Source organism: Stylophora pistillata, chromosome 10 (genome assembly GCF_964205215.1).
Source record: "Stylophora pistillata chromosome 10, jaStyPist1.2, whole genome shotgun sequence".
Lineage (NCBI taxonomy): Eukaryota > Metazoa > Cnidaria > Anthozoa > Scleractinia > Pocilloporidae > Stylophora > Stylophora pistillata.
In genome coordinates, this window is record NC_142528.1 from 29,037,784 (window position 1) to 29,052,144 (window position 14,361).

Sequence of the window (14,361 nt, forward strand, 5' to 3'; positions counted from 1 at the left end):
CTAACTCAGTGTCCAGAGCTATATTGGTTGCTCTTCTGAATTCCTTTAGGAATACTGTGACTTCTCAACCATTTTTAAATGCTTTTTTTTTTTCTAGTTTCGTGAGAGTAAAAATGTCCTCTCAATGCTCATCTTTAACGAAACACTCCAGGTTGCTGGATTGCTGCGCAATGAAGACAGAAACCATAGGCTCCCACATCTCCAGAACAGAGTTTATTTTCAAAGCAACGAACTGTTTAATTGTATAAAACAGGTGTCGGTGGCAACCTGCAGACTTTCTGTGATATGTGTAAGGGTAGCTTGTTTACTAATTATAGTCACCCGATAAAGGCATATTCTATCTTCAGTAAGTGCTTCTTATCAATTCAGAGTGAATCAATGAGTGTTGTTTAAATTCAACAACCTAGGTTCCTGAAGAACACAGTTTTAAGAACATAGGTCAGAACTTTTGTAATAAGTGCTAACCAAATGAAGGTGAATAGATGGGTTAGATAAATAAGAAGCATTTTCCTTATCAATCTTGGCGCATTGATAACCAGAATTTTAAACCGCAAGCATTTTTCTTCAGTACCAGAATTCTGACAACCTTTTTGGTAGATATCGGCTAAGACTCCAGTAGAGGTAAATAACAATTTTTGTCACCAAACAATTTAAGTACAGTGAAAAGCGGTTGAGGCGGTTTTTTTAAAAAAATGCTTTTTATCGCGAAAGATTGTTTATGTCAATCAATACGTGGTACTAAAAAGCCTTCGCCATTCTATTCTTCTACCTCAAGAACAAAGTCCCTCTCGAACTGGTTTTTAAGACTCAAAAGGTAAGCCTGCAGTCCAGCTTTGTTCAGGCGTGAGTTACGTCCAGCTTGGAAAAGCTTAGTTGCCAGTTGAAAGACTGCCATTTGTTTGCGACTCTCTGATGACAACAACTGACTCGTCTGAAATGATAAAAAAAAAAAAGATGTAAGAGCCAAGTGACAGATCTTCAACAAATGAGCATGAATTTTCAGGTTGCACACTTCCCAGATTTGCACTCTATTGGTAGTTGAATCTTTGCTATCTAAACAATCTGTGGTTCATGATTGGATTATTCCTACCATTTTATTTATTTATATTCGAGGAAACTATGATGTCAAGGTCACTTTTGTCTAACGAAACTTCTCTCTCACCCCAAAATTGGCTCAAAATTTCGAGATGGAAAGTCTTGTAAATCGCAATAGCTAGTTAAAAAGTACACACGCAGGTTACTCAAAGAATTGGTTGCAATCAACCCATATCACCATAAAAAAAACCAAACAAAAACAAAAACAAAGGGAATTTTCCTAACTCACGAGCTGGTAGTTGTCACAACCATGGAATAATCTCCATGGGTCAAATGGAATAAGCCAGGGGTTTGACTGTTTTAAAAAGGGAGAACATAAACTGGAGGGTAAGCAGCAAAAGCTATTCCTATAATTAAAAGATAAAGTAACTCAGTTCTTTACTTATGATTTGAGATTGGGCGAGTGTGGACCTTCTGTTTCTTTCTAATGAAAACCTCAATAGAATTAAAACAAAATGCGGTGACTTAAGTAGGAACTGAGAATTTATATCTACCTCTTTCTGTCTAGTCAACTCGGTTGAAATTTCTCGAGCTTCCCTGACTATTGACTGAGGCAATGTCGAGAACTCAGCAAGTTGAACGCCTGTCGCGGATGAAGTGCTACTAGTTTAGTAACTCGAGCAACCTTATTTTTATCTAAAATTCGCAACTCTTTGCAGAAACAAGAGGAAGCCTTCTGGTCACGCGCGATTGTGCTAAGGGTGGATAATTCCGGAATGATTCACTGCCAGGTGTTAAAACTTTGAGAAATAGTCCTTCTTAAATTTAACACTCCAACAGGAAGTGAACATTGATTGTATGCAAAGATAGGAAATCCTTTTCTTGTATAGGTGGGGCGTGAGTGGAGGATGGCGAATTACCAAGGCATTATTTCTAGGAATATCATTAGGGGGTAAGAATGTGCATGAATGCAACACTTATAGGCCAGTACTTTTAGAGTATTAGTATGCCCAGGACTGGTCACATTGTTTGTAATTACTATATATAATTCGAGATTATAATTTTTTGTGTTGAATACTCACCATAGTGTTTTTCTTCTGTTTTTCCTTTTGAAACCACGTGAGTGTAGGTTATTTTCTCACTTGCCGCTTCTTCACTAAACGCCTTCTGAAAACATATTTAACTATTCTGGTTAGGATAAATAAATCAAGTGATAAATGCTTACCATTAACCTGTGCGGAGGATTAGTATAACGATCATGTTCCCAGGATAATCATCCTCCGGGAGCTAACGAACTCCCGTTTCAGTTAAATCTGACCAACCTAGTATAGTTAGGGTTCAAAACAATTACCTGGATCTTCAAATGCAAACTGTAAAGAGAAAAAACTAATGTCAGTTGTACCTCTATAAAGTAGTATGCATGTATTTATTTAAATAACAGTAATTCCTTTGGCTGCAAATGTAAACATGTAGTAGCAATTATGAAAATGATGATATCGATGATAATTGTAATAACAACCAAATATTTTTCGAAGGATAGCTTTACGTACAATAGCACTTTAATCAGTTATTCAAGTGATTAGTCAGTAAGTCGGTCGATCAAATTAAACCTACCGATCAATCAATAAGTATTCGTTACCAGATGCTGCGACGTCACATATCCAAATAGTACATTTTCTACTCACTTTTCTACGTTAGGGTACAAGCTATCCATCGTTGTCAGTTCAAGGAAGTGTGTTGCAAAGAATGTAAATGTCTATAAAATAAAAGAGAAACATATTCTTAAATCTGCAATGCTTCCGACATTTAAACCAAAGTCCTAGAACATTTTACGTTTGTAATTACTCATTCGTTTCTTTATTCATCTATCCAGTGAGATAAATGCGAGCTCTTGGAAAGCAGTTGGAATATTTCAACGCTACCGATGTTGATTTTTTTTCATATTAGCCTTCAGGTTGAGTGTTACCTTTCTTTTCAGTAGAGTTTCAGCGATGGAGAAACAAATACCAACTCCTTCCTCGCTGCTTGTTCCTGGAAAAAGATAGAAGTTAAGATAATGTGGCGCTCGATGCCAACATTACTCCTCTTCTCTTTATTACTAATCCATCTTTTAAAGTCAATCTTCTTATTGTTGTTATTGATAGTCATTTTCACCATTACTTTTACGTTATTTAATGACACTAACACTAACTCGTATTAAGAAGTAAGGAGCTGAAGTAGTTATTGAGGTAGCGGTTGGTTAGAAGACACATACTAATCTCGCAGCGAATAAAAAGAGTTGAAAAGATACTGAATGCTTATCAGAGCATGCTCAGCTTTCCTCCCCAGTAACAACGTAATAACAATAAATTAAGTCAAAGTGGATCTGAGTATGTACCTCTTCCAAGCTCGTCAATTACGGTTAGAGACTTGTCACTGGCATTCTAGAAAATAAACATTACATTCCTTGCAAACGTGCAAACTTAACATCGAAATGTGGAAACGAAAATACTCTTTCCATTTAAAGAATGCAAACACACCTGAATGATGAAGTGGATCTCTCGCATCTAAACAAAAGAAAACAGGACGCTATTGGCCTTTTGAGCTTACGATACAATATAAATACTTTTCTTCCGAAGCAAGCTTTACGAAAACCACTTTCGAAGTAAATGAAACTCACTTCAAGGGTAAAGGTTGAGGAATTGGTTTCGATGTCATCGTCGCTTCCTATCCTTGAAAGTATCTGATCGGCGGCTCTGAATGAAGCGTATTCCGCAGGAACATAGCATCCAACCTGAGCCATGATTTGTAGCAACGCTATTTGTTTCAGGTAGGTGGATTTACCACTCTAAAGTTAAGAAAACATCGCGCATTGGTATCTATTTTTGAAAAGTAAAGCAACAGTTTAATTTGATCTACCAAACACGTGCATACCATGTTAGGTCCTGTTATGACTAGAAAATTTGATCCCTCGGTGGCATACTGAAAAGAAACGTAATCGATAATTAGCTTTGAGTAACCTAGTTTTACTTCTACCGTGAAATCTCTTTTTCTATCGTTTTTATAGGGAATCAAACTGTCAAAACGCCTACCAGCTCTACAGTGAAGGAAATAAGGAAGCTAATAATGAATCCAGAGCCCTGAAAAGGTTTGTCGTAAAATTTGAAGGGAACATGTCAGTTTATCCTCTTACACTGACCGTGTTATTTGCTGTTGGTGGTTCGGTAAGTATTTTATCTAGAATGGGATGACGTCCATTCTTAATTGCCAAAGTATCTGTGAATTCTGGTCGAACTAAAAAAGAAATGAAAATGTGCCACTTAATTAGAAAACTAACAATTCATTTAGTGACGAACCAGAAAGAACAAACCTACCATAATCAGACAAAGTACATAGATGTGCAAACGAAACCAACATGTCCATCACACTGACAAGCTCAGAAAGTTTATACAGGCAACCCACGTTTTCTCTTATTTCACCCAGAAGTTCAGATACTACCCTGTACATGTTAAAAAAAAAAATAATAAAAGAAATGATAATTTTTTCTCTCAAAATTATGTCCGTCAAGATTTTTGTTCGTTCCCACAAATACGATTAAAGGACGCCCATCATCATGACTACGATAGTAATGCGGCTAGTGGGAGCCGTGAGCCAAGTCATAAGACACCTGTTGCAAACATATAGGAAAACTTGTATTGTAACTAATTTTGTACTGATTAGTAGCATTCAAGATTGGCGACTTATCAATTTTAGTGGCTGCAAAAGCAGCGAATGTCAAGACTGCACTTTAAGTTCATACGCGAATAAATTACAAGACTTACACATTTGTCATGAGATATATTTCGTTCAAAGACTCCTTTATCCTGTCTATGATAAGAAATTGAGACTCCCTTAAAATATTGTAACTGCCACCAAGAGATTAAATTCTCAAGTCATGTTTAAAAAGACTAAAGAACTTACCATTAAGCTTTATCTAAAGTCATTGATGGAAGCAGCGAGGGTGAAAGAAATGAAAATCAGTAGCTGCAATAATCAGCATAGCTAGACATCGTAATTGACTGAGATTTTTTTAATTCAGGCATATATAACTGTGGCAAAATCATCTAATTTTAAGTTCATCTCGTATAAGTACTCTTCTTCCTTTCTACCGAACAATGAGTTCGCTTTCGACGAAAAAGAAACCAGTGAAGTAGTAAGGAAAATAATAATAAGATCTCAGGTTAAACAAAACAAAAAAAATTAGAGAGAATCAAATTTTCCTTTAGGATATCTATGACCTATTATCCACCATAAATTTTAGCTCGCACGTAATTTGTCTAAACGTGTCACGTAGATGAATATCTCCCAGCTAAAACCGGGGGTATCCATGGATATCACCTAGATGATATTCACCAATTTCAAACCTTACGTCCACAACGATAAGTCTTCGTTAAAAATTTATTCAAAGATGAGAAAGCGTCCAGTGCTTGTTACAGAAGAAGGAAAATATTTGTTTGTTCATAACGTCGTACCAGAGAACACTCAGAAGAAAACATCCCACGTAGAAAACAGTAAGCTGTTCGTAAACATTTTTTTTACGCGCGTTGCAAAATATTTGTGGGATAATAAACACATTAATCTCTGATTTGTGTGAAAAAATGCCCTTATATTTGTCCTTGTACATAATCTGTTCCTCGTAGCTCAAAGTTATTCTCGAGCTTCACACTCGGAAAACTGTTCGCATCTTAAAACAGATAATGTCTGTGGACAAATTCCTTGCATATTTTCGCGCTAAATGGAGACTATTTTTATTCATACTGACCAGATCTACCGTGGTGAAGCAGACCGCACTTCTGACCTTCGCTGCCTTAAGGAACTCATTAGGCAGCGCTTTCAAGTCAATATGTTCATCTCGGTTAAGCATCAGTTGCACAAAAAACCCCTTGGTGCCGTTGAAACCAGTTTTGAGGGGTAAGTTGTGCCTTTCCCCCAACTGCTTGATCATCTCTAAAATCACAAGCAACTTATGTTAGATTACAGACATATAACCCCGCGGTTGCCAAAGGAGAGAACATGACGCATACATGTACCAAGAGCACACAGGACTCAAAACGAGGCTTGAATCCGACAAGATTCCAAACTTCTGATAGATACTTTGTAATCAAATCGCTGGCAGATGCAAGACGAAAACAGCATCGTGTTTTGAAATAAGTCTTACTTTCAAACATGCTTTTATAAGTCATGCTATATGCATTGAATTATTTTTTTGTATGGTGTAATAGGTACAGTTCTCATTAACCTACCAGTTATATCATCAACAATCTCAGTGTACGTTCTTCTGGCGACGTCTAGCAGGCCTGCAAAGAATCTTCAATGGGTAAAAGTCCAAAAACTGGAGTCTGTACCAGAAAGTTTTATCTGGGTCAAAATTGAAAGTCATACAATGTATTGATTCAATTAGGATACACTAGGATGGTAGCGGATCTTACCGTTTATATGAGGCTTTCATCCATGTTTCAAATTGTTTTTTTTTTTATTTTTTTTTTTTTTTGGAAAAAAAGAAAATGAAGACAAAAATAAGTATAATATGTGCGAGGCAGTTAGTTCGAACCTACTCAAAGTCCAATGCAAAACAAATTCGAGAAATGCTTTGATTTAAAAAGGATCCCTTAAAAAATATCCCCAGTAGTGCAGGAAATGATTCCGCCATCAAAAAAGGAAGATTAAAACTGTGAATCAATCCGTTCCCAGAGAAGATCAAGGTGAGAAAAAAAAACCATTATGTTGGCCTTAATCCCCTGAAATCCCCCTATTTGCATTTTTAGACTCTATACCCCAGGTATCCTCGGATTAATTTACATTGAATCTTGCTCAAAGTTTTGTTGAATGACGAGCAGACGCTGACAAAAGGGGTTGAACCTGTGACACAGAATTTATTATTTTACGAATTAATTAATTTAAGATCGTCCTCAGGAAACTGAAGTGCATTGAAAATAACTTTAAAAGCATGTCCTTAATGCGAAATCGGTGTCTTTGCTTGAGTCTATGCTGAGGAGACCTGGCCTATACCTATACCTTAACAGCAAAGCATTTCTGAGTCCTCATGTTGAGAGTTCCTTTCTGATACCGGGTGTCGTCATGTATGACAGTCTGAATACTCTGTATGATAGTCGCAAATCTACTATCATTGAGTGACTGTGGGAAATGAAATAAAACTAGCTGATTAAATGATTTATCAAATTCACTTTTTCTAACAGAAAATTGTCTGAGCAAACGTCCTTAACTAAGCTGACGCTTTTCAGCTCGACGACTTCGACTAGCATGTTTATCTCGCCTTCAGTATTGTACCTCGTAATAAGCTTTGAAAAGCTCCGCCTCTGTATCCTGCAGAGCCATTCTTAAAGGCTCGATAAGCTCCAGTGTGTGCTTCAGATAGATAACAGTGGTGATTTTGGATTCTGCTGTTTTCACTGTTTCTTGCTTGGGAAGCTGAACACACATAGAGGTTAGGTGGTCAATATCCAAGAACCGGCCTATCACTGTTGAATCAAGGAAGGTAAATAGTTCAGTTTGTCATCTTTTCAAGAAAAAATCGAAATGATTAATAGGCAAGCGTATCGAGTGAACACACAGGCATCCTGCATGTGAAGACAGAGCGAAAGCAAGTCAGTCGGACATTTCCTCAATAGGTCACTCAGTCGATCGGTCTGTCCGTAAACTTACAGAGCCTGCTGGCTAATCAGTTATAAACGCGAACGCCCAATGACACGGGGATACTGAGCAAACTTCAATTACAGAGTGTTAGACTTGAACTTGAACTCACCAGATTGCAATTCGTAGAACAGCTCCTGAGTGAGTAAGTAGAGGTGTTAAAAGGTGAGGAGGTTGAAAGACACTCATACATGGGCCGTAACCCGCCTCCTGGTTAGCTCAATTGGCAGAGCACCGGACTGTTATGCGGGAGGTCGAGGGTTCAAGCCCCAGCCGGCTAACACTCAGGGTCTTAAAATAACTGAGGAGAATGTGCTACCTTTCTATAATATCAAGAAATTGATAGATATTCTAGTCTTCTCGGATAAGGACGAATAAACCTTAGGTTCCGTCTCCTGCAGGGTTAGGGGTAGGAGACGTTAATTTCCCACGCACGAGATTACTGTGTGATGGATGTCCTCCCCTGGGATAGGATGGGTGGGTATATTTGCTGAAGATGGGCTGTAATGCTCTTTGCAGATTGGATATTTATATTTAGATTTAAACATGGTTGAGGAAATGACTCACAGTAAACACAGCGATTCCAAACCAAAAGATACCAACCTCTTTACTTGTCAACTCTGTCGGGAAAAGAGAAAAATTTGTTCCTTATCATAGCAGGCGTGCACTCACTCAGCAATAACCGTGAAATTTGAATTATCAGCCGGTTATTTTGTTTCACTCAGAATTGAAAGTCGCTCCCAATTGATATATACGCCCACATACCTCCTATGCAATCTAAACGTACATTTGTCGTCTCCGCATCTGTTTGAATAAGAAACACAGGATAATTCACTCAGAGATAAGCGTAATTTTTTTGTACCTACGTGTTTGGGTGCATGCTGTTCTATAATAACCAATCTGCCTCACTAAACATTGTATGTCTGTCACTGTGCAGTCTTCGAAACTCTTTGAGTGCGAAACTATACGCTCGAGAATTCAGCTTTTCAAAGTGCACTGAAAGGAAGACAGATTGTTCTTACTCACCACAAGGGGGTTGAAGAATATTTGACCTCAGAAGACGGGCTACAAGATAACAAAGCATTGCAAGTAAGTGAGACGTGGACACGTCGACCAATCCATAGAAGTGCCGAGTCAATCTCGATTAGTTTAGAAATTAGAAGTAAGCATAAAAGAGATAAGTCTCCCTGTACCTCCTCCTGCTGTCTTCGTGTGATTCAGAACTCCACAAAGACAGTGACCACTCTCAGGGTCCCTGGCATTCTGAATTAGTTCTAAGTTCTTTATAGTTGAGGCATCTGAAAAATTACGCAATGCTTAGGTTAAAATGAAGGCACACACAACCCACAATTCCTCTATTCGCTCCGACGAAGGGCTAACGCTCGAAACGTCAGCTTTTGTAATCATTACGGTGGCCAATTTACCATTTCAACTTTGTTGATATATCCAAATTACTCTTTGAGAGGCCGAGTCAGAGGACAGAGAGCTGGAGATTGTTTAAGTCTCCAGTCTAATAGAGAATGGCGGAAAGAGAGGGAGGGATGAGGTCAATTATAATTTTGTTCTTTGTCTTAATTCGTTTTAAAGCTTGTCACTTAACTAATTCTATTCTAAATGGTAGAGGGTATGCTCTTACCTATAATTGCTGTCTTCTCGCTCCCTTTGAACACTACTTTAATAGATCCAGGAGCATAAACAACGTTCTGAATAAACTCCACGTACTTGAGCAAAGCCTGTCAATTCAACGTCAAGGTTAAACACTCCCAGACTTATGACGGAGACTTAAAGTACTAGAGCCAAGATGCAAAATTCGCCTCGACGAAACTGAGACAGTCTTTTAATAAATAATAAAAATCATGTTCAAAACTTACGGCTGCCGTTGCAAGACAATAATACCTGAGAAAGAAAAGGAAAAAATCGACTTATCAATCTGAATGTGAAGACAACTTTCGAATCACAACTTCACCTTGCACACCACCTATTGTGCTTGGGCTTCTCGAAGACCTTTAAGCGTGCGGAAAAATTGAAACCGTAAACGGATTGTCTGAGTATTCCTCGCTGCCGATTTGACATGAAAAATTTCCGATAAAAAGTTGACAATCCTTAAATTCGAGTGTTTTCTACAAGTGATACGAATTTCATCTGATGGTATGGCGTCGATGGACATTAAATTTAAAAGTCGAATGTGGGGAAATCAAAACAACGTTGATATCGATGAGCATACGATCATCTAATTAATAAAACTATTGTCATACCAACTCACTTTGAAGCTACCTCCATTTCAACAGTGTTATACTCTGGAACACAGAGTTGTTTCACGTATTCTAAGCCTGAAACAAAAAAAAAACTAATGACTGCTCAAGAAATTTTAATGAGCAAGAGACCTCTCATCCTCTCTAGAAATGGACTGATAGAATTATTGACAGCAGTGAAAGCTATATTGTTGGTTAGACATTATTTAACTTGCCGAAATGAAAAATAGGTTACCTTTCGCCTCGTTGAAATATTTGCGCTGGACAGATGATAAGTTTGCGTAAGCTATCTGCTCACTTAGAAACTTGAATAGCGCAGAAGGGTTCTCACACGCCGTATCAGGCATGATAATCTGATAAAAACGAAAACATAGCAAAGCCAAACAAAAGAACAAAGTCAAAAACAGAACAAAACTAGACAAAACAGAAATAACCATTGGAATTTGAGCTTAAACATAAACATCACCAAAAACAATAGCGCGTGAACAGGTAGAGCAGGAAAATTTGAAACAAATTTGTTTTAAATTAACGTTCGTAAATTAATACGCATCAGTTACCAACTTACTTCCAAAGGCTCCAAAATCTGCATTTTTGTTAAAACCTTGACGTAAGTCTGGTTATCTGAGAACTTAACACATAACACTAATGATTGTTTTGAATAGTTTAACTTTCGTGCAGTAAAACAGGAAATAACAGAATGAGTTAATCCTGCGTAATTTTACATAGAGCTAATTTACAGTGTGATGATGGCGGACCTGTGACAAGTTCAGTTCTGGTTTCTTCAGGTCGATGCTAGCCATCCCAATTTCTCCTTTTGCAAGGCCACGTCCTTCCACGATTGCTTTAAGAAAAATAAAAGGTCACAATTGCAAACTACATACGCCATTGTGTCTTCGTGCGCTGAAATTTTCATAGCACTCCTTTGTAAAAGAATGGCATTTGATTTGGCGATTTAACCGGCGAGGGGAAATTGTTGGAGGAAGAAGAATCTCGGCGAAAATTAAAATCGCCGATCAATAGATGAAAAATATAATAATAATAATAATAATAATAATAATAATAATAATAATAGTAATAATAAAAATATTAAAATAATACCTAAAGCAATGAAAAAAACAACAATATTGATGATGATATAGGAATTTATCTGGCGCATATTCAACTTTCTCTTTTAAAAGCGTGTGTCAATGTAAATAAAAGTATTCTAAATAAGTATAAACTGGTTAAGAATCCAAACTGACAGGAGGCAGACCAGCCGGTTTTTTTTACAAAACACAGCCAATGGGTTGAACTCGAACAAATCCGGTGGGTAGCAAGGTGGAAGGTGCTGCCTCGGAGCCTTTGATTTTGGCATATTTTTGAAGTTAAGATCTCGTCGAAGGTAATTACTACTCAAACTGTCGCAATAGCAGATGACATAAACATCGCTGGTCAACCTACCAACCACAACAGAAGAAGTTGGCATTCCTGGAGTTGTGCTTGAGATGTGTGGGGTACGACGTGAGCTGGGTGTTCTGCGGTAGGTACTGCTCGAGGTCACGAGACTTGGTCCTGGAGCAGGTGTTCTCAGAGAACTACCAGGGGTCTGTGTTTTGCTAGAACTATTGAAAATAATTACTTTTAACACAGCTTGTATTCAGATTAGATACCGTATCAAATATCGGTAAATTAACGAAATGCTTGCTAAGTTATAACTTTTTGCAGTAAATGGTTTGAACCCGGGGGTAACATGTGAAGGTGTAGTCTGATCGTCCGGGTGAGTGTAGTCCTGAGAAGGACTGTTGTCGGTGGTAGTGACTGACGTTTCGACAACCTGTGCGGAAGTCATCATCAGAGTCGAGTGAATGATTGTTGTCAGTAGAATGTTCTTATTCCAGTTCGTGTGAAATGATCGGTTGGTTTTGCCGTGATGTTATTGGCTGTAAGACTTTTATAACTTTTTAACTAAGTTTGTTACCAATATAGGGTGACAATTTTATGAAAGATACCTGGAGTAAATGTTTGTCATTAGACCCTTGCTGCTTGGCCCGGGCAGTTCGAAGTCGCTAAAAGAACCGCCGCTGAGAAACGAGCTAGCTGAAGCCGATCCTTGGACAGCAGCTGTCCCAGATGTTGATGTGTCCAGCTCAAAGCCTGAACAGTGTAAAGTAACCATACTAAAACTATTAAATGTCATAGAAGGGGAAAGAGTACATTAGAACTTGAGTGGTACATTAAAAACTGAATTCTTGAAGATGAAGAGAAGAAGCATTCAGGTTCGCCTATGAGTTGCACCAGAAGCATCTAGGTTATAAGAAAAAAAAAAAAAAAATATATATATATATATATAATATAGGAATGGGGTTGAAATTCTCATCAACTTAAAAGTGCTCAATAGCTGAACTAGAGCGATGAATTATAATCCAAGAGTTGGTTATTCGGTCATTTATTCGCTACTCTGAGTTTCATGCTTCATGCGAAGTAATCATCAGGCGGCAAACAACTATTCGTCGTTTTTCGGCAGCGGGATGTTCTTCGTAGAATAGCCCAAATTAACCTTCTCCATATTGGTAGTAAATGAGTAAATCAGTGCTCAACAAGTAGGAGATAAATAATCATCACCGCCGCCTGATGATTGCTTCGCATGAAGCATGAAACTCGGAGTAGCGAATAAATAACCGAATAACCAACTCTTGGATTATATATATATATATATTTCTTTTTTTTTTTTTTTTTTTTAATCAAAGCATTAATTAGTCTGTTAAATGGTTTTCGACTTAAACTCCCAGGATGTTACAAAAAATAATTTCAACTAAGGGTTACAAAGGTAACGAATAAGTCGTTTTCCTTCAAAGTCTTCGAAAGCAATGTTAAATCGAGATTGAAAAGAGGAAACTAGCCCCAACTTCTTGTGAACAGGACTGATTTAAAACCCATCGAAGAAATCTCCAAAACCTTGAAATATTTGCCATGTTGGGAAACCAATTCAAAACTTTCCCGGCTTCAAAAAATTTCCTGGTTGCTTCACAATTAGTTTTTCAAGTTAAAGATGTTCGGACATGAAATCTTCAATTGAAACTGCAAATTTCTCCAGAGTCGAATAATAAAGAACGCAAAGATTGTTGTTCTTATCCTTCTAATTTTTCGTTTGCATAACTACTGAATTTGACGTTCTCATGCTTAAAGTTTTTCAAACAATGATATAAAAAAAAAAACGTATGAAAGGGTGCAAGATTCGCACATTTATACTTACTGTACTTTGATTGTCTCACGGATGACATCTTTCTGTATGTTACTCTTTACAATTCTTATCCTGCTGGAAAACTCCACAAAGCGCTAGTTTAACCAAAATGTTCAGATAAGGTAACTTTTTCCTTTCGGGAGCAGCTATGTTTTGATATTTCTTTATTACATTTAACTTGTGCAGTATCTGAGCTGTACTTAAACATCCACCAACAAAGCAACCAGCCAAAAACTCCCCGAAGGAAGATTTCCTTCCTCAGTAGTGGCGATTGGCGGGAAAATGGAAGCGGCTACCAACCTGAAAAACGCGCACAAAAATTGGCGGGAGACTTGATCAGTTTAGCATCGCGTTTACGGGAGACTGCAGAGGAGACCACTTGAACTTGTTTTCCCGCCATTTTTCCACGTTTGCCGGTTGCGCTTTGCTGTTTCTACGTGGAAGTAACTTGTCTCCCTTTTGCCATGCACGGAAGATTTTCTTCTCTTTTTCTTTCACCGAGTAGAAGTTAATTGCTGGAAAAAGGCCACCCAAACTATCCCTTGTTGAGTCATACAAGGGCACCTTCAAATCCACTATGACGTGAGCTCACGCAAAGCTAAAGCAGCAAGGTTCACGCTATTTTACGTGGAACGTGAAAGGACAAGTTTGCTGTTTCACGTAAACGCGGTGCTAAATCTCTCCAATGTGGTGGCGCACAAACCCCTCAAACAAACAAAATAGACAATGTAACAAAAACAAACAGAAAACAACAAAAAGTTTTGATTTAGGGTTGTAGGCTAGAGACCTTGTGAAGTTACCTAATTCCAAGTCATCCTGCTTTTTCGTTTCATTGGAGGTTGGTATAATATTTTGTCGTGATAAAAAAAAAACACGGTCTTTGGAAAGCATGTCAACCTCTTTGCCAGACCCGCGATCATTTTGTTTAGCAGTGCAGATCAGCAGGCCGCGAAACACAAAAATGAACAATGATAGGCTCTGGCCAAAGACTTGCGATGCGAGGTACTCACCAAATAGATCACCTCTTTGTGAGCGAGACTTTCAGCCACCGTGATTGAAACCCATGCAATCCCATTACTACGGCTGTTATAAATGATCTTCTGGCTGTAGTAAGCTTCAGTTCTGCCTACCCCACGCCGTCTGAATGTCGCAAAATGCCAAATTGAAAGAGGTGAGGTATAACGA

At 38.0% G+C, this 14,361-nt stretch overlaps 1 protein-coding gene across 1 annotated transcript; it reads right to left on the reverse strand.

Moving 5' to 3' along the window:
• Positions 1-198: 198 nt before the first annotated feature.
• On the reverse strand, positions 199-14,326 carry LOC111332660 (mutS protein homolog 4). Its single transcript, XM_088735210.1, has 33 exons — positions 14,187-14,326; positions 13,189-13,476; positions 11,945-12,089; positions 11,397-11,557; positions 10,712-10,797; positions 10,522-10,584; positions 10,192-10,309; positions 9,968-10,034; positions 9,576-9,600; positions 9,341-9,437; positions 8,898-9,002; positions 8,731-8,769; positions 8,470-8,508; positions 8,308-8,324; positions 7,817-7,841; positions 7,342-7,532; positions 7,069-7,188; positions 6,483-6,495; positions 6,297-6,350; positions 5,797-6,000; positions 4,836-4,881; positions 4,389-4,513; positions 4,214-4,308; positions 3,949-3,996; positions 3,695-3,862; positions 3,555-3,581; positions 3,413-3,458; positions 3,002-3,066; positions 2,721-2,791; positions 2,387-2,405; positions 2,118-2,202; positions 1,590-1,678; positions 199-931 (listed from the first exon to the last, which is right to left on the reverse strand). Exons 2-33 carry the CDS (start codon positions 13,214-13,216, stop codon positions 758-760), a joined length of 2,655 nt encoding a protein of 884 aa, XP_088591336.1. The 5' UTR covers positions 13,217-13,476; positions 14,187-14,326; the 3' UTR covers positions 199-757.
• Positions 14,327-14,361: the final 35 nt, after the last annotated feature.

Excerpts from the sequence above, each read along its gene's own strand:
- LOC111332660 (XM_088735210.1), bottom strand. The coding sequence starts at position 13,216 with ATGTCATCCGTGAGACAATCAAAGTACA. Across the intron at positions 11,558-11,944 it reads ATGACAAACATTTACTCCAG|TTCTAGCAAAACACAGACCC; the intron begins GTATCTTTCATA and ends TATTTTCAATAG. Across the intron at positions 10,310-10,521 it reads AGATTTTGGAGCCTTTGGAA|ATTATCATGCCTGATACGGC; the intron begins GTAAGTTGGTAA and ends CGTTTTTATCAG.